The 23,447-nt window shown below is 40.9% G+C and overlaps 2 protein-coding genes across 2 annotated transcripts; one reads left to right on the top strand and one right to left on the bottom strand.

Moving 5' to 3' along the window:
* Positions 1–6,731: 6,731 nt before the first annotated feature.
* Positions 6,732–8,318, bottom strand: pde6ha (phosphodiesterase 6H, cGMP-specific, cone, gamma, paralog a). The gene is made up of 3 exons (XM_079628940.1): positions 8,115–8,318; positions 7,263–7,416; positions 6,732–7,168 (listed from the first exon to the last, which is right to left on the bottom strand). Exons 2-3 carry the CDS (start codon positions 7,402–7,404, stop codon positions 7,092–7,094), a joined length of 219 nt encoding a protein of 72 aa, XP_079485066.1. The 5' UTR covers positions 7,405–7,416; positions 8,115–8,318; the 3' UTR covers positions 6,732–7,091.
* Positions 8,319–12,421: 4,103 nt separating this feature from the next.
* On the top strand, positions 12,422–19,055 carry erp27 (endoplasmic reticulum protein 27). Its single transcript, XM_079629098.1, has 7 exons — positions 12,422–12,505; positions 12,964–13,049; positions 16,946–17,083; positions 17,386–17,502; positions 17,856–17,981; positions 18,705–18,902; positions 18,981–19,055. The coding sequence occupies exons 1-7, from the start codon at positions 12,448–12,450 to the stop codon at positions 19,023–19,025; spliced, it is 768 nt and encodes a 255-aa protein (XP_079485224.1). The 5' UTR covers positions 12,422–12,447; the 3' UTR covers positions 19,026–19,055.
* The last annotated feature ends 4,392 nt before the right edge of the window (positions 19,056–23,447 follow it).

Raw genomic sequence — 23,447 nt, 5'->3', positions numbered from 1 at the left:
AGCTCTTTAAGTCTCTTCTCTACCCTGATCCTAAACATACGGTTATATCTGACCTTTACTAATTAAAGATTAAGCAGCTCTAATCCACAATCCCGATTGGCTGTCCTGACAGTCATTTAGGTTATTATATAATCTGCTCATTAACATATGCTGTAATGTCCTCATGTGTGTGTGTTCACATCTATAGCTGATGAGGAGCTCGTGTTCTTCGGATGGGATTTACATCTACAAAATCTGTCATGCGGCAGAACCCTTTCAAAGGGTGTACCACCTTATTTAACCCTTAAAGGTACATATTAGTATCTTTTTGACAGCTTTTGTGTCTTTTTTTCTGAGGGCGTGTTTGTCATATTTTGGAACATGATTATACTTTAATAAACAAAGTATAAAATTAGTGTAACTGGTTAAAAAATAAGTTATAGCGTGGGTCAAAAAAAGTGATATTATTTTGAAGAAAAGGTCCAGTTGCTCTGTAAATTAAATGGTTTGTAATTAGAGATCCGCAGAAAAGTTTTGTTACAAATTACAAATACTTACTCTTCAATTGTATCAATAAAATACATATATTGGTGTGAGGAAATGTATTTATTGAATATTACTGTATCATTTAAGAAAACTAAATTATCTGTGAGACGTGCAGAGCATTCAATAAAGATTGTCTAATTCGGTCCATCACAGAAACGAGTGAGAATATCCGTGATCTAAAACAACGTGTAGAAAAAATAATATACACTGTTGCTGATTTTCCTCTTTCTATTCTCAATATTTTAGTAATAGCCTCTAAAATAGTTATTGTGTGAAAGTAAGACGCAGCAAGATCTCTAGAAAAGCTTGCGGTACACCGTGTTAGACGCTCTTTAGGCGACTAAACATTATTTAAGGCTATTCTATTGGTTAGGATATTGATATAGGAACTGTTGTTGTCAATAAAGTTTCATTTATGATGTTTTTCCCTTTAAACCTATATAAAATTTCATACCAGTGTCGTCCCTCATACCAAGTTTAACCACTATTAGGCTTCTGTAAACCATGGCATGCTAATAAGAACAAAAGTGACTGATCATATAGAGCTTGTGAAATGGGGAACAGTAAACCAGAGATTTATAAATCATACAGTGAGTGTGTTAAATTAATAGTGTTGTAAATCTGTTTCCCGCTCTTTCATTCACACGCTTGGCTGATTGGTGTTCGGCGCCCTCTGGTGGATGACGCTGTAAATAACACAACACTAGTACACCATTAAAGTCACTCTGAAATCAAAATGTACAATTCTTGTTTTTTATGGAATATTGCATAATTTATTATAAACTTCCATTTTATGATGACTGTTTCATAAACAAAGAAAATAAGAGAATAAAATAAATAAACATCAATGTGTTAAACAAAAATGCATTCATTAGGTACATTGCAAATATTTAAATGAATTTCATGACTTACTATTATTTATTACATTTTAGATTTATTAATTTAGCAGACACTTTCATATAAAGCGATTTATAGGCCTAAATGAAGAACATCATAAACAATTTGTCATAAAATGCAACATTTATAGTACAAACTAGATTAGTACACAGAAGAGACGCAGATAAGAAGAGAGTGAGAAAACTATTATCTTATAAAAGGAATTATATAGAAATGATTTAAAGTCCCCCTGTAGTCAATCATTTTATCCCTTAAAACTCATCCTTGATCACCAAAAATGACCTATTTAAGTTTAAATGTCTTAAAATATCTTGAATGTAACGCGACACCCTTGCCTCATTTGGTATGCGTGGTGCTATGAATATGCAAATGAGCCCCGCCTCCACTCACTCACTCACTCGCTCAGAGATCCACTGGTGGACGATCACACGTTGATCTGATTGGTCAAGGTAGTGTGTGACGTCAGAAACACCAGCGATTTCAAACCGTGTTTTTGAGACTGTCTTTGGTTCACTGCAGTTTTAAGCAGAAAATACTCAGCAATGCTGTTGACTTATGAACTTACACATGGTGTGTGTTAAAGCGTATTAAAAACACCACATAGACACATAAACAATGTTAAAAGCAACTATTGGCACCTCTAGAAATTCTTATGGGTCATCTCTGAAGTATATTCCCATTAATATTTACGTTTTTTTTTTTTTTACCAGGGTGACTAGGAGCATTAAATTGTCCAGCCATAACTTCCTTTTCCACAGGATATGAAGAAACACAAAAGCCAAATTCCCTTAATCGTCCATCACAATGAGTAAACAACAGAATATAGTTATGATGTGCAGCAAAAGACTGTTGAGCTTCACTAAATAGAAAGTGGCTGTAAGAAAATAGCTAAAGCATTGAAAATCCCCATTTCCACCATCAGGGCAATATTAAAAAGTTCTAATCAACTGAAGATGTTACGAATCAGGAAGAGGACGTGTGTCTATGTTGTTTTAATGCTCGGCAAGGAGGAGAGTTTGAGTGACCAAAGACTCTCCAAGGATCACAGATGGAGAATTGCAGAGATTAGTTGAGTCTTGGGGTCAAAGCCTAAAAAAAAGATCAGCCCCTACATCACCACATGTTGTTTAGGAGGGTTTCAAGTCAAGAACAATCCCCAAAACAAACCCCAGCATTTCAAACGGCACAGGGTTCTGTGGTCAGATGAAACTAAAAAAATAGCTTTTTGGCGTAAACCCACCAGATGGGATCAAAAGTCCCCCATGTTCACGGTTAAATATACCGCTGGATCTTTAATGTTGTTGGCCTATTTTTTTAGCTGGACGTCCTGGACTTCTTTGTTCTTCTTTGGTTCTAGCAAATACCACAGATAAAAAGATCAAAACCTAGAAATCTTGGCCTGTGGTTGGATCTTCCATCAGGACAACGATCCAAAACAAACATTAAAATCAACACAAAAATGTGTCACTAAACACAAAATGAAGCTTCTGACATGACCGCCCCAGTCCCTGACCTGAACCCTTTAGAAAATGAGTGGGTGAACTCAAGAGAAGAAGCGCCAGCATGGATCTGGAAATCTGAAGGATCTGAGAGAGATTCTGTATTGAGGAATGAAGGATCTGGAGAGGTTTTGTTTGGAGGAATGGTCTCTGATCTCCAAACTCATCAGGCATTAGGAGAAGACTCAGAGCTGTTACCTTGAGAAAAGTATATTGCAATAATTGTGGCCAAAGTGAACTAGAGAAAAAAAAAAGTCATTATGAGATTCCAGTCATTATGAGATTTCTTGTAGAAAGAAAACTCGGAATAAAAAAAATAAAAAAAACTAGTTGTATTTCTTCTTCGACTTACCAGCACGTAAACTCAACGTCATAATGCGTGTTGTTTTAATGACTTTTTTGATTGAAATATGTATTGAAGTAAAAGTGCCTCATCTCAGAAAATCGCAACATTTACAGAACTGGAATAAGTTAAAAGGGTTGCGGTAATATTGCTTTACCAATAATTGACATCTCGTGTTGAAAAATAAAGATAAAAAACAAATAAAACGCGGCACCTTACAGTCATGTACTATTTTAGAAACGGTTCACATTAGACATCCAGCAAAAATCCTACAAAAAGTAAATTAGTAGTTTTATATAAAGCCCTTCTAAAAGGTATTTATCTGAATTAATACCTCTGTATTTCTCAGATTGTATTATACCGGCGGGATAAACGACTCTTGCGCCCGATGCAAATCTAAAATGTGTTGGTCTGAAGTCGCTTCATTACTCCTAGGTGTGGTTTGGGCGTAACATGAAATAAACCAATCAGAGCGTCCTCTCACATTCCCTTTAAGAGCCGGCGCGCTTGTTCCACGGCAGATTGCTATTATAACGGCGGATCGCTATTATAACGGCGGATTGCTATTATAACGGCGGATCGCTATTATAACGGCGGATCGCTATTATAACGGCGGATCGCTATTATAACGGCGGATCGCTATTATAACGGCGGATTGCTATTATAACGGCGGATCGCTATTATAACGGCGGATTGCTATTATAACGGCGGATCGCTATTATAACGGCGGATCGCTATTATAACGGCGGATCGCTATTATAACGGCGGATCGCTATTATAACGGCGGATCGCTATTATAAAGGCGGATCGCTATTATAACGGCGGATCGCTATTATAACGGCGGATCGCTATTATAACGGCGGATTGCTATTATAACGGCGGATCGCTATTATAACGGCGGATCGCTATTATAACGGCGGATTGCTATTATAACGGCGGATTGCTATTATAACGGCGGATTGCTATTATAACGGCGGATTGCTATTATAACGGCGGATTGCTATTATAACGGCGGATCGCTATTATAACGGCGGATCGCTATTATAACGGCGGATTGCTATTATAACGGCGGATTGCTATTATAACGGCGGATTGCTATTATAACGGCGGATTGCTATTATAACGGCGGATCGCTATTATAACGGCGGATTGCTATTATAACGGCGGATTGCTATTATAACGGCGGATTGCTATTATAACGGCGGATTGCTATTATAACGGCGGATTGCTATTATAACGGCGGATTGCTATTATAACGGCGGATTGCTATTATAACGGCGGATTGCTATTATAACGGCGGATCGCTATTATAACGGCGGATCGCTATTATAACGGCGGATTGCTATTATAACGGCGGATTGCTATTATAACGGCGGATCGCTATTATAACGGCGGATCGCTATTATAACGGCGGATCGCTATTATAACGGCGGATTGCTATTATAACGGCGGATCGCTATTATAACGGCGGATCGCTATTATAACGGCGGATCGCTATTATAACGGCGGATTGCTATTATAACGGCGGATCGCTATTATAACGGCGGATCGCTATTATAACGGCGGATCGCTATTATAACGGCGGATCGCTATTATAACGGCGGATCGCTATTATAACGGCGGATTGCTATTATAACGGCGGATGGCTATTATAACGGCGGATCGCTATTATAACGGCGGATTGCTATTATAACGGCGGATTGCTATTATAACGGCGGATCGCTATTATAACGGCGGATCGCTATTATAACGGCGGATTGCTATTATAACGGCGGATCGCTATTATAACGGCGGATTGCTATTATAACGGCGGATCGCTATTATAACGGCGGATCGCTATTATAACGGCGGATTGCTATTATAACGGCGGATCGCTATTATAACGGCGGATTGCTATTATAACGGCGGATTGCTATTATAACGGCGGATCGCTATTATAACGGCGGATTGCTATTATAACGGCGGATTGCTATTATAACGGCGGATCGCTATTATAACGGCGGATTGCTATTATAACGGCGGATTGCTATTATAACGGCGGATCGCTATTATAACGGCGGATTGCTATTATAACGGCGGATTGCTATTATAACGGCGGATTGCTATTATAACGGCGGATCGCTATTATAACGGCGGATTGCTATTATAACGGCGGATTGCTATTATAACGGCGGATCGCTATTATAACGGCGGATTGCTATTATAACAACGGATTGCTATTATAACGGCGGATTGCTATTATAACGGCGGATTGCTATTGTAACGGCGGATCGCTATTGTAACGGCGGATTGCTATTATAACGGTGGATTGCTATTATAACGGCGGATTGCTATTATAACGGCGGATCGCTATTATACCGGCGGATCGCTATTATAACGGCGGATCGCTATTATAACGGCGGATTGCTATTATAACGGCGGATTGCTATTATAACGGCGGATTGCTATTATAACGGCGGGTTTGCTATTATAACGGCGGATTGCTATTATAACGGCGGATTGCTATTATAACGGCGGATTGCTATTATAACGGCGGGTTTGCTATTATAACGGCGGATTGCTATTATAACGGCGGATTTGCCGCCGCACGCCAGGAGCGGTTCACAGCCAAGGAGACCGGCGTTCTCGTCAGGGCCGTAAAACACAGAGAAGTGACATTGGGGATGATGGAGAAACACACACAAATTAGCTTCGGTTAAACAGGCGTATAATAAGCAAGCAATTTTGCGTTTAAAAGACGTCTAATAGCCGTCCAAACACAGCCCAGACGTCTAGGCTAAACTGAGGCAAAATTTGGAAATTTTATAGACGTCTAAACCATCGCCCAAGAATAGAGTCATCAATTAGATGACAAATAAATAAAATGAGTGAATAAATGAAACCAAACACCTTGTAATCACTGTTTACTTTGCATATATAATGAAAAATATAATACATCTTGCAAGTTATTTTGGCAAAAACGACATGTAACCAAACTCAAGGTTATTTTGGCTAGAAGTGGGTTACTCATAGCCGGACTATATTGGGTCTATAGTTAATCTAGACGGTGAAATGATGGCTATTGCTTGCTGGGATTTGGGTAAATGTGTAATCTAGATTTATGCCTATTTCTTCACATCTTCACGGACACATCAATGATTTCCCTCGTGTGTTAATATTTCCCTTGTAATAATGTATGATTTGCAAAAATGAAAACTGCTGCGTCTGTTTAGATTAGAGAATCAAAGTGTGTGTGTTGTTCACACGCTACATAATGGCCAAGCACACGCTCTTAAAATAGCATATGACTAACGCGCGGCGCCGCTGACTTTAGACTGGGTTTCTCCTGGTCAGTGGCGGAGTTGTTTTCTGAAACTGCAGAATATCACCAGGGAATGTTTGCGCCGGAACACACTCCTCTTTACACTGAACTTTAAAATGTAAAGATTCTCTATCAGTTCTGAAAGAGAAAAGACTAATCACACAAATTTGGGAAAATACATTTTTTATTGTGTTCTACTGCCAAATCGAGGGTTTTAATTGACTGTGATGAGTAGATTCTGACACACACACAATCACATGTACAGTTCAAAAAAATAAAGTCGATTTGTACATAGTTCTGTGTTTTACAACACTTAGCAGAGAGATGATCATAGCATGATATCGCAGCTCTGAGATCGAAGAGCAAAAGAGTCACTGAGCCATTTGTCCTTATCTCCCTCCGAATAAAACATGAATCATGTCGGATCCTCTTTGTGTGTTGGGCTGAGCTTCTGCTGCCGGTTCAGTGTTTGTGTGAGTAATATTGCATGATCAAAGATCTCCAGAAGAAAGCAGAAGGAAAGTTTCTACAAAATCCCATATTTCGCCAGATCGCTGAGCTCCATGTCGCCAAAAGCTTCCCAGGGGCAAACCACAGTGATGTCTGTTGAAAACCCAGAGAAAGAAGGTGGTCAGGCTCATTGAAAACACTGAAACAATATTTACGTGATGAAGGCGACTGTAATGCCACACTCTACCTGTGCCGAGACCCTCCATCCCAGGGATGTCGTCTCCGAAGCCTTTCTGGCCAGGTTTAGGAGCCTTGCTCTTGAAGGTGCGAGTGGTCCTCTGCTTGAACTTTGGTGGCCCTCTCTTCTCGACCGGTGCTGGGGCGTCCATTTCTCTCACTTACTGAAATATAAACAGGTTTCCTTTAGAAAGTGAATATTGTGTCCCCTTTACTGACGTCCTCAACAGGTTAGCTGTTAATCATCTCATTTTGGGATTGTGTTAATCCTAATCTGCTGGTTACACAACGAGAAGGTTTATTCACCAACATCTGTTTTCCTTGTGATATATATACGGACAGTGTGAATAAGCCCTTTACATAATCGTGCTAATCTCGTAGAGGAGATGCCCAGCGCTCTAATTCGCTGCTGAATGTCTACTGTACATTTGAAAGAAATGTGAGTCTTTGAGGCTGTGATCTATAGAAGCTTGTTTCCGCCATGGAATAAAAAATATTTTTTTAATCTCACAATTCCAACTCTATATTCCGCGGCGGAAACAAGCATCCATGGGAATCACTTCACCTGTAGTTTAATGTTCAACTGGATATCCAGGTATGTAATTTTGACTCGCATTCTGCTTTTCCTTTTTATTTATTTCCTCTCCATCACTAAATCTGTCTGTTCTTCATCAGTCCATGAAAGTCTTCCTCTCGTTGTTTTTATGTTCGGTCTGTTTTGTGGTTTTCTCCTCATGCTCCTCATCCCAGAATTCCTGCTCTCAGTAAATCGCGTGTTGTGAATGAAATACCGCAGTACTTTACCGGACTGGTTCTCACTGCATGTGCTGTAGATGTGTCTCAGGTGAGGCGAATCTCTTACCTGTGCTGGAGTTTCTGGCTCTTCTGCTGGTTCTCTTGACTTCTCTTCTGCGATGTCTCGCTTCAGCTCGTGTCCAGTGTCTCTGCCGGACGCTTTTATAGCGCTCGACTAATCTTCTGATCCTCAAACGCCTTCCACAGAAGCAGATAGAGGGATCAGGAGATTGACACATGGAGTATTTTAAGGACTTCAGGCTCTTACAGCTGAGGACACGCGTGTGGGAACAGTCATGGTTTATTCAGAACATCTGCAGTTTGTCTGACAGACACAAGACATAAACATGCGTAATGCTCAAATATGATGAATGTGTGTTCAAACACCTTTATGGCCATTAGTGTATTAATACGTACACTTTCTCTATCCTCAGTTCTAGTCTAATTTTCATATGATCAACACATCTAACAAAGAAGAACGTTGTGCTAACGTTCCTATTAGGTTATGCAAACATTTTCTGAAAGTTTATGTTTATGTGTATCATTTTCCAAACATTATGGGAACGGTACTTTTGAATGTTCTCTTAACAACTTTTGTGCTAATGTTTGAGAACTTTATTAAAGACCAGATAACTTTGAACACATTATATTAATGGTACTGATAAACTTTGAGAGAACGTTTCCTTTATGCTGCATCGTTCATTTTTATTTTCCATATTAAATACTTCATAACCAATCAAATTAATTGTAAGCTAATGTAATCTAAATAAATAAATAAAACATTTATTTTGATGCTGTGCCTGTTCAACTTTATGTTTAAATTATTAAATGTGACCCTGGACCACAGAACCAGTCTGGAGCCGCACGGGTATATCTGTGGCAATAGCAACTATACACTCTATGGGTCAAAATTATAGATTTATCTTTTATGCCAAAAATCATTAGGATATTAAGATCATGTTCCATGAAGATATTTAGTAAATGTCCTACCGTAAATATATAAAACATGTATTTTTGTGAGTGAATGCAGCACAATCGTGAACATAAATGCACAACTTTAAAGGAGATTTTCTCAATGTTTACATTTTTTTGCTCCTCAGATTCCAGATTTTCAATAGTTGTGTCTCGACCAAATATTGTCCTATCCTAACAAACCACACATCACTGGAGAGATTATTTATTCAGCTTTTAGATGATGTATAAATCTCAATTTCAGAAAACTGACCCATGTGACTGGTTTTGTGGTCCAGGATCACACATAGCATCAAATGCTTCTGGTCAACCAACTCAAACTCAGACTTGCTGTGAGTTGATGTTGATTTCATGTTTCTGATCTCAGGTCAGTGTCTTTAATCTTCTCTATCCTCGACTGCTGAGGTGTAAAGACGATTTCAACACTCACATCTGTGTTTAGCTTCGAGCTGCTATAAAAACTAGCATATGGTATTCTGAGAAACACACACCTGATCTGCCCTGATCCTAAACATACGGTTATCTGACCTTTACTAATTAAAGATTGAGCAGCTCTAATCCACAATCCCGATTGGCTGTCCTGACAGTCATGTAGGTTATTACATAATCTGCTCATTAGCATATGCTGTAATGTCCTCGTGTGTGTGTGTTTATTCGGTGCTGTGACACGTATTCACACACATCTGTAGGAGTTTACATACAGCTAATGAGACTTCCCACATCTGAAGTCATAATCATGAGTTTTGCATTCAAGTGAGCAAAAATATGAATCATGGAGGACACCAGGTTCATTCTTGCCTATTTTTGGGGAAAATCTTAAAGCCAAAAGATTTTGAAGTAATGAGTCAATATCCAACCAATTTTATTAAAAAAATTAGCGTCCTTTTCATTGGCAACCATATACAAACATTCACCGTGTCTTCTGATGAAGTTTTAGTCAAATAAATTGTGTTTTCACTGTGTAAAATATATACAATATGCATCAAATGGTTATTTATAATCATAATCAAAATGAGAGTTTCATAAATTTGAATTGAAAGGCCGTTCATGTCCAATATTCATGCATGACTTTCATGAAGATCTTCTGAGGTCTGATCTTTGTGGCAATGAACTCATCTAGAAATGAACATCGCTGACATTAAAACACACACATCTCTCCAGAAACTGCAGTGACCTCTGACCTTTCCTCCAGGTTAAATGTTGCATAACTGGTGTCTGTATGAAAACAGTTTGTTTTTAACTCTTAGCTGAGCATTAGCTCTATTTTAAACCCTGACTCTCTGGATCCCGCAGCTCTTAATCCCGATGTGAACCCGTTTAACCGGATCATGAGTGTTGTAACACATCGGTTTAACCAATTACAGACGAGCACATGCACGGCACGGCGGAAGCATGTGAAAAACAACAACACATTTAGCTAATGTTCTCATTAAGGTAGGCTGAAAACTTTATTTCTGAACGTTCAAAACGTCCTTTAAAAAAAAAAGTATTCTTGTTTATGTGAACATTAAGTGAACGTTTATATGTATCATTCTTCAAACATTATGGGAACGTTTATATTATTATTATTAGGCAAAATAATAGTGAAAAATATACTAATTTGTCAAGGATAACCAAAGTTTAAACAAAACTTATTTCCATTGTGGTCGTTGATGTAAAGCACAACTTCACTCCTAGAGAAAGTTACTTTTGATTGTTCTCTGAACGTTCTGAAGCAAGTCGTGTAATATAAACATCCAACTAAATTGATTCAGAAACAATAAGCAGTCTAGGCTATACGTAACATTATTGTGCTAATGTTTTGAGAACATTATAAAAATAAAAATAAACAGATAGGCCTAACTTTGAATGAACGTTCTAGTAACGTTACTGGAAGTATGTTTGTTCATAATCTTGCCAGAATATTTTTGTTGGCTTGATCATGTTGATGAATGTTAAATGGAAGAAGTGAATCAATATCAGTTAAAACGCATTCGGATGTTCTTCTGCTGGACCCACAAAGCTTGAACGAAACACACACTGTTTGGTTTTACAGCTGATATACAGTTTAATAATCGCTTTATATATGTTTAATATTGTGAAATAAGATCATTTTGAAATTATATGTTTCCAATTAAATGAGGGGCTGGTGATGGGTTGCACTTTTTTTCCCCACAACATATTCATGCATAACATTCGCATACAACAACCCATGCTTTCTGTTTACTGGCGTGAGGGCGGGGCAACCTGTCAATCACATGAGATCAGCCAATAGCAGATCACAACCATCCAATCAATTCCCGCCCACATGTGTTCTTGTTCCAGAAGCGCTTCTCTCGATATACAACACAATAGAGAAGGATAGACCAGCGTAACTCCAGTTTCATGACGACTTTAGATGTCATTTACACTGACAAACCAGACACGATTTCACCAGCCAGCCGTCTGTAGAGAGGGATCCGGATGCTGTTCTGGGATCAGTGTGATCCGCTGTATCATCACCAGGAGGATTCACCTGTCAGTCTCTCTGTCACGTGTGTGTGTGTGTGTGTGTCCTCAGATCACATGACACCTGACTGACACAACACACACTCTCAAATACACATCCAAATCTCTGTGGTGTATTTTATGATAATCCATTCAAAAGATGCACTTCATAATCTGAGTACAAATATTTCACAGGCCTAATTTTCTTTCGTTGGATATATAAAATGTATAAATGTACGTGTGTACGGATGTACAAAAATGTAAAAATGTACGGATTTTTGCTTAGTCCCAGGATTTCACAAACGTTTTTTGCAAAACCTTGGTGGGTCAACATAAACATAAAATTGATACAAGTATGATTTTATTTATTTATTTTTTATTTACTTATTTTCTCATTGTTTTATTTTTTTATTTTTTTATCATTTTTATGTGTTTTGATTTGTGGTCTGTGGTCATTGTTGCTTTGTTTTATGTTAAAATATAGAATTAAAAATACATATTTCTTATAAACATTATGGACCCTTACATGGGCTATACAAATAAATAATTTCTTAATATGAAATTTTATGACAATTTATATATAATTTATATTTCTTAATATGATATATAATTTCTTAATATGACAAATGTGATGCAGATATCTTCTGATGTCTGTTTTGATCCTTGAGTTTCAATGAAAATCTCTTTGCCTTTTACAATATTGTGTTTCATGACTGAGATTAATTTCCAGAATGAGTTTCCTTCTGGAGCAAAAGCAACACGTGTGTCTTCAGTGACACGTAATCTAAAGCGTCTGACGGGCCGGGAGCCGCACACCTGTCCGTTTCTCACACCTCAGCCAATCAGCGTCCGCCCTGAGACGGTCACGTGACCCGCGGAGGGACCCCCCCACACAAGAGCGTGACCGGTGGGCTTCTCCTCTCTCTCTCTCTTCACACAGTCTGTCCATATTCAGTGCAGTCATGATGTTTCTCGTAGTTTTGTCTTTATTGGCTGTGTGTGTGACGGCAGAGGATCCAGGTAAGCGGTCAGAAGACTCAAATATCATTAAATATCAATATGAGAAATGTCTTCAAATATCTTGCAGAAATGATATGCTTTATATAAGCCTCAAACTAACTTGAATAACTAACTCAAATATGGTTTACCTAAAGAATGCCTAAAGAAGGTTATGAACAAACATTCTTCACGTTAATAGAACGTTCATTAAATGTTATGTTTAATAATGCTCTCAAAACATTTGCACAAAGACATTTGTTTTGAACATTTAGAAATAAAGTTTTTATAACCTGAATGTTCTTAGAACATTTTGTTGGCTGTGTGCTTGATTGCTTGTATGGTTGCAAAATTAAACTCACAACAGCTTTAATCTGCTAAATTGGCATTTTTAAGCAAGGCAAGTTTAGGCTCTGAGGCATGAAGAAATGAAGAAACACTGACCAGCGCTCGAGTTGAGGAATGTGTGTGTTGATCCTCAGAGAGCGCCGTCCTCAGACTGGAGGATGTTCCTGCGGCCGAGGCCTTCATCGACTCCAGCGAAGTGGCTGTCATCGGGTTCTTCGAGGTGTGTGTGTGTGTGTGTGTGTGTGTGTGTGTTTGTTGGGTAGGTTTAGGGGTAGGGTTTGTGTGTGTGTGTGTGTGTGTGTTGGGTAGGTTTAGGGTTGTGTGTGTGTGTGTGTGTGTTTGTTGGGTAGGTTTAGGGGTAGGGTTAGTGTGTGTGTGTGTGTGTGTGCGTGTGTGTGTGTGTGAGATGGGTAGGTTTAGGGGTCGGGTTAGGTTGTGTGTGTGTGTGTGTGTGTGTGTGTGTGTGTGTGTGCGTGTGTGCGTGTTTGTGTTGGGTAGGTTTTGGGTGTGTGTGTGTGTGTGTGTGTGCTTGTGTGTGTGTGTGTGTGTGTGTGTAGTCAGTATAGCTAGACGATGAAGAGGTGATTCCCCCAGTGAGTCTCAGGAAATGTCTGCCGCTGTGGAGTCCCAGAATGCCGAGTCCTCTGGCCGACTCTGTGTGGAGGAGGTCCGGGATCCGGGAGCGTCTCTTGTGGGATTGGCACCTTCAGCGCTCCATAAACACACACGCTCAACCAGAGCCACAGATCCGGCAAAACATGAGCTGTAGTTCTCAGAATGAAGCTACACCCTGCGTCTCAATGTCCACACTATCATCCTAAGCAGTGTGTGAGATTAAAATAAGTGTGTCCCAAAGCATATATATAAATATATGTTGAAAAGGTTTGAGGGACTAATCAAAGTTTAACCTGATAAAAAAATATATTTTGAATGTTATCCATGTTATATTTCATCTGCGATGTGTGTGTGGAGCTTCATAAAGATCTGTTTGGCCATTGACTTTTAAAAGCATCATTCTGCATTAATATGAGGAGAGTCTCGCATGACAGACCGACTGCAGGTCAACGAGCTTCTGCATTTCTCTCCGACACGATAGGACATGAAATGTGGAGGATTTCAACTGTGACAAGATGATTGACAGGCCAGTTTACTGTGACAAGATGATTGACAGGCCAGTTTACTGTGATAAGATGATTGACAGGCCAGTTTACTGTGATAAGATGATTGACAGGCCAGTTTACAGTGATAAGATGATTGACAGGCCAGTTTACAGTAATAAGATGATTGACAGGCCAGTTTACTGTAATAAGATGATTGACAGGCCAGTTTACTGTAATGAGATGATTGACAGGCCAGTTTACAGTAATAAGATGATTGACAGGCCAGTTTACTGTAATGAGATGATTGACAGGCCAGTTTACAGTAATAAGATGATTGACAGGCCAGTTTACTGTAATGAGATGATTGACAGGCCAGTTTACAGTAATAAGATGATTGACAGGCCAGTTTACAGTAATAAGATGATTGACAGGCCAGTTTACTGTAATGAGATGATTGACAGGCCAGTTTACTGTAATGAGATGATTGACAGGCCAGTTTACTGTAATGAGATGATTGACCGGCCAGTTTACTGTGACAAGATGATTGACAGGTCAGTTTACTGTGACAAGATGATTGACAGGTCAGTTTACTGTGATAAGATGATTGACAGGCCAGTTTACTGTAATGAGATGATTGACAGGCCAGTTTACTGTAATGAGATGATTGACAGGCCAGTTTACTGTAATGAGATGATTGACCGGCCAGTTTACTGTGACAAGATGATTGACAGGTCAGTTTACTGTGACAAGATGATTGACAGGCCAGTTTACTGTAATGAGATGATTGACAGTCCCGTTTACTGTGATAAGATGATTGACAGGCCAGTTTACTGTAATAAGATGATTGACAGGCCAGTTTACTGTAATAAGATGATTGACAGGCCAGTTTACTGTAATGAGATGATTGACAGGCCAGTTTACAGTAATAAGATGATTGACAGGCCAGTTTACTGTGATAAGATGATTGACAGGCCAGTTTACTGTAATAAGATGATTGACAGGTCAGTTTACTGTAATGAGATGATTGACAGGCCAGTTTACAGTAATAAGATGATTGACAGGCCAGTTTACTGTAATGAGATGATTGACAGGCCAGTTTACAGTAATAAGATGATTGACAGGCCAGTTTATTGTGATAAGATGATTGACAGGCCAGTTTACAGTAATAAGATGATTGACAGGCCAGTTTACTGTAATGAGATGATTGACAGGCCAGTTTACTGTAATGAGATGATTGACCGGCCAGTTTACTGTAATGAGATGATTGACAGTCCAGTTTACTGTGATAAGATGATTGACAGGCCAGTTTACAGTAATAAGATGATTGACAGTCCAGTTTACTGTAATGAGATGATTGATAGGCCAGTTTACTGTAATGAGATGATTGACAGGTCAGTTTACTGTGACAAGATGATTGACAGGCCAGTTTACTGTAATGAGATGATTGACAGTCCCGTTTACTGTGACAAGATGATTGACAGGTCAGTTTACTGTGACAAGATGATTGACAGGCCAGTTTACAGTAATAAGATGATTGACAGGCCAGTTTACTTTGATAAGATGATTGACAGGCCAGTTTACTGTAATGAGATGATTGATTGACAGGCCAGTTTACTTTGATAAGATGATTGACAGGCCAGTTTACTGTAATACGATGATTGACAGGTCCGTTTACTGTGACAAGATGATTGACAGGCCAGTTTACTTTGATAAGATGATTGACAGGCCAGTTTACTGTAATGAGATGATTGACAGGCCAGTTTACTTTGATAAGATGATTGACAGGCCAGTTTACTGTAATACGATGATTGACAGGTCCGTTTACTGTGACAAGATAATTGACAGGCCAGTTTACTGTGACAAGATGATTGACAGGCCAGTTTACAGTAATACGATGATTGACAGGTCCGTTTACTGTGACAAGATGATTGACAGGCCAGTTTACTGTAATGAGATGATTGACAGTTCAGTTTACTGTGATAAGATGATTGACAGGCCAGTTTACTGTGATACGATGATTGACAGGCCAGTTTACTGTAATGAGATGATTGACAGGCCAGTTTACTGTAATGAGATGATTGACAGGCCAGTTTACTGTAATAAGATGATTGACAGGCCAGTTTACTGTGATAAGATGATTGACAGGTCAGTTTACTGTAATGAGATGATTGACAGGCCAGTTTACTGTAATGAGATGATTGACAGGACAGTTTACTGTAATAAGATGATTGACAGGCCAGTTTACTGTAATAAGATGATTGACAGGCCAGTTTACTGTAATAAGATGATTGACAGGCCAGTTTACTGTGATAAGATGATTGACAGGCCAGTTTACTGTAATAAGATGATTGACAGGCCAGTTTACTGTGATAAGATGATTGACAGGCCATTTTACTGTAATACGATGATTGACAGGTCCGTTTACTGTGACAAGATGATTGACAGGTCAGTTTACTGTGACAAGATGATTGACAGGCTAGTTTACAGTAATACGATGATTGACAGGTCAGTTTACTGTGACAAGATGATTGACAGGCCAGTTTACAGTAATAAGATGATTGACAGGCCAGTTTACTGTGACAAGATGATTGACAGGCCAGTTTACAGTAATACGATGATTGACAGGCCAGTTTACTGTAATAAGATGATTGACAGGCCAGTTTACAGTAATAAGATGATTGACAGGCCAGTTTACTGTGACAAGATGATTGACAGGCCAGTTTACAGTAATACGATGATTGACAGGTCCGTTTACTGTGACAAGATGATTGACAGGCCAGTTTACTGTGATAAGATGCGACAGAGAGCAAGCGTTAAAGATGCAATTGTATGACGTGATAGTTTGTCCCAAAGCTTGTCTACTTTTTGTGGCACATTCAAAAGGATCTACTTTTTCTCCACACACACACACACACACACACAAAAAGAGTACACACTTTTAGGGTGTAGTGTAAGTAGGCGAATTGAGACGCAGACACAGTATGATCAGTGTTGATAGTCAGTTTGTCTCCACCAGACGGACGATGCTCGCGGATACCCAGAGTTCCTGGCCGCCGCCGCACGGATGAAGGCTCTCTCTGTTGCTCTGTGCAGCGAAAAGCTGGTTTGGGCCAAATATGGCATTGCCTCGGACACCATCTCCATCTTCAGGAAGGTAAACACAGCTAACAGGGAACGCTTACTCAAAGTTCTTCCAGAAACGCTTCCAAAGAAATAAAACGTTATTATAATGTTCATTGAAAGTTACAATTTTAAATGTAACTACTTGATTCAGAACGTTCAGAGAACATTCAAAAGTAACATTTACATAATGTTTGAAGAATGACACACTGTAACATTAACATTCACAGCTTAGCTGGAAAACTGTGTGTGTGTGTGTGTGTGTGTGTGTGTGTGTGTGTGTGTGTGTGTGTGTGTGTGTGTGTGTGTGTGTGTGTGTGTGTGTGTGTGTTACAGGCTGATCTTCATCAGGAACACCTGAATCTGTCAGAGGCCAAGAAACTTGATGCTGATGGACTCGTGCGCTTTATGACCATGAATAACGTTCGTTACGTCACAGAGTATAATCAAGCGGTACTGAACACACACACACACACACACACACACACACACACACACACACACACACACACACACACACACACACACTCGTCTCTTCTTGTAGCTTTGTAGTGTTAATCTGATTATATATAATTGTGTTATATAATTAAAATAATTGTGCAATAACTAGTAGACCTGGGCAATATCTTGATAGGATACAGTAAATAAATCTGTGAAAGAATAAATTACAAAACTGATTTGTATAAACAAATCTGTTGAATTATTCAAAGCATATTTTCCACAAAGTTTTTAATTAAATATACACAATAAATAATGTGTGCGTGTGCGTGTGCGTGTGTGTGCGTGCGTGTGTGTGTGTGTGTCAGTCTGCCGTGGGTCTCTTCCAGTCTGAGGTGAAGACGCACGTGCTGCTGTTGGCCACCAGAGGGCGCGCGGACTCAGACCCGCTTCAGGAGCGCTTCAGGGATCTCGCGCCAAAATACACCGGCAAGGTGATAAACGAGCGATTTTCCCGCGTTGAACCGATGGAGAAAGTGTTATTTAAGGGGATGATGGGGTAAAGTCGCACTGTTTTACTCTCTAATGGGGTTAAGAGCTTCTGAACTGATTACACAAGCGCTCCGCCCACTTGACCCTAATATTCTCCTAATATTCTCCTAATATTCATGCCAGATCATTCCAGAACTTTCAGAAATAGTGGAAAGTGTGTAAGACTGATTTGAGGGAAATCTTTTAGTTTAAAGCGACAGTTCACTTTGTAAAATATACTAGGTCAACATTTGAAGTGGATCAAAACATTTCATCAAAGTTGTACAAGAATTTGGAACAAAACCTAATATAATAATATAGATACTGAACTACAAACTTGAAACATGCAAATGAATAGGCTATAGCTGAGTAAAAAACAGCAGTAGGCCTAGTGTTAAAAAAAAAAAAAAAGATATAATAATAGCCGTTTCTTGTGTTAGGAGGACTACTTAGATTAACTTTTTGATCCACTTTAAATGTTGACTACTGTAATTATAGGGCCTACATTTATATAGATACTGAACATATAAAAAACAGTAGGCCAATTGTAAAAAAAAAAAAATAATTATACAGAAAAATAACTAAATGAATCATAACCTCATATTTGATTTAAAAGAGGTTCAAGACTTATGATCACTGTGTGATGATTTTAGTGCAGATTGTTGAATGTGTTTTGTGAAATGCAGATGTTGTTTGTGCTGGTCAACGGAGGCGAGAAGTCCAACGCCCGCGTGCTGGAATACTTCGGCCTGGAGTCACGTGACCTGCCACGCATCGGCATCTACGATGGCAGCTCGGACAAGCAATGGCTCATGCCGGCTGATGAGATCACCACTGAGCGCGTGCAGAGCTTCTGCGACTCGTTCCTGGCCGGAGAACTGCAGGTGAGGACACATACTGAAGCATTTCATAATCACTGCTGTTATCAACATATGAACACACACACGTCTTCTCTCTGACAGAAGCAGAACGAGCCCGACACACCCGAAGACAAGACGGAACTATAGCTTCATTTCCTTCAATAAACATGTTACATGAAATATCCTGTTTGGAGTTCATTATAGGACCTTTCTATCAGTGATTATCCAACTGTGAGAAACAACATGACTCCACTATTATCTAGACATTTGTTTGACATTTAGGTGTTTTTTTTAAATGCCCGTTTTAAATTTTAAAAGAGTTGTAACTATATTTACAGTCGGCATAATTGTCATTGTGTATGCAGCATGAGTCCAATACAATCTTCTGTTCGTGAACGGTTGTATTTCATTCATTAATCTGACTATACATCCGTGCATTTAATTGCCATTGGCTCGTGTGATAATATGGATCTTGGTAGTATTTTAAGTTATATAATTTATTCTATAAACAACTATAAGAGGTCATTTTCGGCTTTTCTCCCTGCACCGGGCGTAATGCGAAACCGGAAGTGTCTAACCGCACACTCGCTGTTCGTAAATCAAACATGGCGGCCACGTGCAACTAGTCCGCCCTCTTCTGAACGGAGGCGGAGCTAAAGCTCATTTGCATTTAAAGCGACACACACAAAAACGGCACGTTCTTGCTCACACCCAAAAAGGGCCAAATATGACAAGCTATAAATTATCTGTGGGGTATTTTGAGCTTAAGTTTCACAGACACATTCTGGGGACACCATAGTATCATAACTTTGAGAGAACCTTGCTAGAACTTTCTGGAGAACGTATTGTGTCATCAGGTTCTGCGCTCCTGGTGTTTGATTTGATGGTTGTAGTGACTTAACCACTGCCAGAACTTTCTCTGAAGCCAAATCTGGTCATTAATCGGCTGGCGGAGAACATTAAAATAGTGATCAAAGACTTCTGGTTTTGGCTCAGGATTACAGGAACCTTTTAGGATTTTTAATTAAGTCTCAGACGGCAAAATCATACAGTATGAACCCGGCTACAAGACTCAAATGCACAAAGACCTAAAACAGCAGTGAAGAACAGAATTAAAAGCGATTAGATTTACATTTCTCACACAAAACGAGTCTGGCTGTGAGAAATACAGTGTGTACACGCCACATTGTGAGGCTGTAAACTGCAGCGCTGGAGGATTAAGAGCCGGAGATCTAAATGTGCTGGAAGCGTCTGGATTCCTGAGCGGCCGAACGGGATAATGAGCGGTTTCTGGACCGAGCGGAAGCAGCATTACAAGCTCCGAAACTCTTGGAAAGCAAACATTGTCTGAGTTTGTGTTTATTTGTGTGCACTGCTGCAGTGAGAGGTCCGTGGAGTAAGATGAGATGCAGTGATGTGTCCTCAGAGCGAGGTTATGACACACTGATGATGATCAGCGGATAATGAGCTTTTCTGCTCACGCGCGTTTATTATTCACATTCATACATGAGTAGGAGAAGTCAGCTCATAAAACACTGCATAGACTGAAGCATCGTGTGTGTGTGTGTGTGTGTGTGTGTGTGTGTGTGTGTGTGTGTGTGTGTGTGTGTGTGTGTGTGTGTGTGTGTGTGTGTGTTGTGTGTGTGTACAACATATATTTGAGAACACCTTGTCAGAACGTTTCTTGTTATCTGTTAATATACTCAGAACGTTCTGACAAGGTGTTCTCAAAGTTGTGAACAAACATCCAGTAATATTAAAGGTATTGCGGAGGATCTTTCCTACTTTTAGAAAAGACCCGCCCTCTCCAATTTCTATTTGCTCCCGACCGAGAGGGAACGCCTACTAGCAGTGATTTTAATTGGATTTCTCCAAATAGCATGACAAACTTTACCTGTCTAGTAGAATCTTCGCGACTGCGGCATCAGTGGGAAGCCCAACCTGTGCTTTTAGCGCACGCCAGCGTGTGAACGGCCTTACGTAAACATATCACCAGAATGATTGACACTTAGGTGGACCAATAGTATACACTACCCACCCGGAAGAAGAAAATCCTCCGCTATACCTTTAATAGAACGTTCGTTCAGTTATCTGGTCTTTATTAGTAAGCAGATACTGTATATTTAAACGTTTATGAAACATTTTAGTGGCTTGTTTGTCTAATGTTTTTTAAATGTTACAACTTGTTTTAGAATGTAGAATTCAAAAGTAACATTCCAAAAAACATTTGTAACATCTGCAAAATTATTAAATGGAATGTTCCCTTAAAGATACAATATGTAATTTTTTTCGCCACTAGGGGTCGCTAACCTCTTACAATAACAAAGGCGTAGTTTGATGACGCAAAATTTCCTGCGGAATTATGGAACTTGTCGTCATGCCGATGGATATAATAATGTGTATAGATGAGTGAATAGATTGATATTTATATCATGACTGTAGTGTGAAGCAGGCGCGAGTGCTAATGCGAGACAGATATCAGCGCCACACGCGAGTCCTGCGGATATAAAGGAATGAGGACATTTCAATCTATCGAACTAACGTACCCGCAAGTGCTGTATTAATACTCACACAGGACAGTTTATTAGACGAATGAAGCTTGTGAGGTAACGCAGCGCTGTCTCACTCGCTCTACACTATCACACTAAAGTTATAATGTTATTCTGTGTGTTAGTTTGTCTGTATGAGACTAGCAGTAAACTATCAACATTAGAATAACATACTGATCATATTCTAACATTTCATCATGTTGAGCTGTATAACATTGATTAGTTTTATGTACATTTGCTCACCTGTCTAATAAAGTACATTCAAGAGCGGCGTCTCTGTCGAGTCGAAGTTAGTCGCGGACGCTAGCTCTCGGCATCTCTGTCGAGTGGAAGTTAGTCGCGGACGCTAGCTCTCGGCGTCTCTGTCGAGTCGAAGTTAGTCGCGGACGCTAGCTCTCGCCGTCTCTGTCGAGTCGAAGTTAGTCGCGGACGCTAGCTCTCGGTGTCTCTGTCGAGTGGAAGTTAGTCGCGGACGCTAGCTCTCGGCGTCTCTGTCGGGTCGAAGTTAGTCGCAGACGCTAGCTCTCGGCATCTCTGTCGAGTGGAAGTTAGTCGCGGACGCTAGCTCTCGGCGTCTCTGTCGAGTCGAAGTTAGTCGCGGACGCTAGCTCTCGCCGTCTCTGTCGAGTCGAAGTTAGTCGCGGACGCTAGCTCTCGGTGTCTCTGTCGAGTGGAAGTTAGTCGCGGACGCTAGCTCTCGGCGTCTCTGTCGAGTGGAAGTTAGTCGCGGACGCTAGCTCTCGCCGTCTCTGTCGAGTCGAAGTTAGTCGCGGACGCTAGCTCTCGGTGTCTCTGTCGAGTGGAAGTTAGTCGCGGACGCTAGCTCTCGGCGTCTCTGTCGAGTCGAAGTTAGTCGCGGACGCTAGCTCTCGGCGTCTCTGTCGAGTCGAAGTTAGTTGCGGACGCTAGCTCTCGGCGTCTCTGTCGAGTGTAAGTTAGTCGCGGACGCTAGCTCTCGGCGTCTCTGTCGAGTCGAAGTTAGTCGCGGACGCTAGCTCTCGGCGTCTCTGTCGAGTGTAAGTTAGTCACGGACGCTACCTCACGGCGTCTCTGTCGAGTCGAAGTTAGTCGCGGACGCTAGCTCTCGGCGTCTCTGTCGAGTCGAAGTTAGTCGCGGACGCTAGCTCTCGGCGTCTCTGTCGAGTGTAAGTTAGTCGCGGACGCTAGCTCTCGGCGTCTCTGTCGAGTCGAAGTTAGTCGCGGACGCTAGCTCTCGGCGTCTCTGTCGAGTCGAAGTTAGTCGCGGACGCTAGCTCTCGGCGTCTCTGTCGAGTGTAAGTTAGTCGCGGACGCTAGCTCTCGGCGTCTCTGTCGAGTGGAAGTTAGTCGCGGACGCTAGCTCTCGGCGTCTCTGTCGAGTGGAAGTTAGTCGCGGACGCTAGCTCTCGGCGTCTCTGTCGAGTGTAAGTTAGTCACGGACGCTAGCTCTCGGCGTCTCTGTCGAGTGGAAGTTAGTCGCGGACGCTAGCTCTCGGCGTCTCTGTCGAGTCGAAGTTAGTCGCGGACGCTAGCTCTCGGCGTCTCTGTCGAGTGGAAGTTAGTCGCGGACGCTACCTCACGGCGTCTCTGTCGAGTCGAAGTTAGTCGCGGACGCTAGCTCTCGGCGTCTCTGTCGAGTGGAAGTTAGTCGCGGACGCTAGCTCTCGGCGTCTCTGTCGAGTGGAAGTTAGTCGCGGACGCTAGCTCTCGGCGTCTCTGTCGAGTGTAAGTTAGTCGCGGACGCTAGCTCTCGGCGTCTCTGTCGAGTGGAAGTTAGTCGCGGACGCTACCTCACGGCGTCTCTGTCGAGTGTAAGTTAGTCGCGGACGCTAGCTCTCGGCGTCTCTGTCGAGTGGAAGTTAGTCGCGGACGCTAGCTCTCGGCGTCTCTGTCGAGTGGAAGTTAGTCGCGGACGCTAGCTCTCGGCGTCTCTGTCGAGTGTAAGTTAGTCGCGGACGCTAGCTCTCGGCGTCTCTGTCGAGTGGAAGTTAGTCGCGGACGCTAGCTCTCGGCGTCTCTGTCGAGTCGAAGTTAGTCGCGG

The sequence above is a fragment of the Phoxinus phoxinus genome (genome assembly GCF_949152265.1).
Source record: "Phoxinus phoxinus genome assembly, chromosome: 11".
Taxonomy (NCBI): domain Eukaryota; kingdom Metazoa; phylum Chordata; class Actinopteri; order Cypriniformes; family Leuciscidae; genus Phoxinus; species Phoxinus phoxinus.
This window is presented reverse-complemented; position numbering and strand designations above follow the sequence as displayed.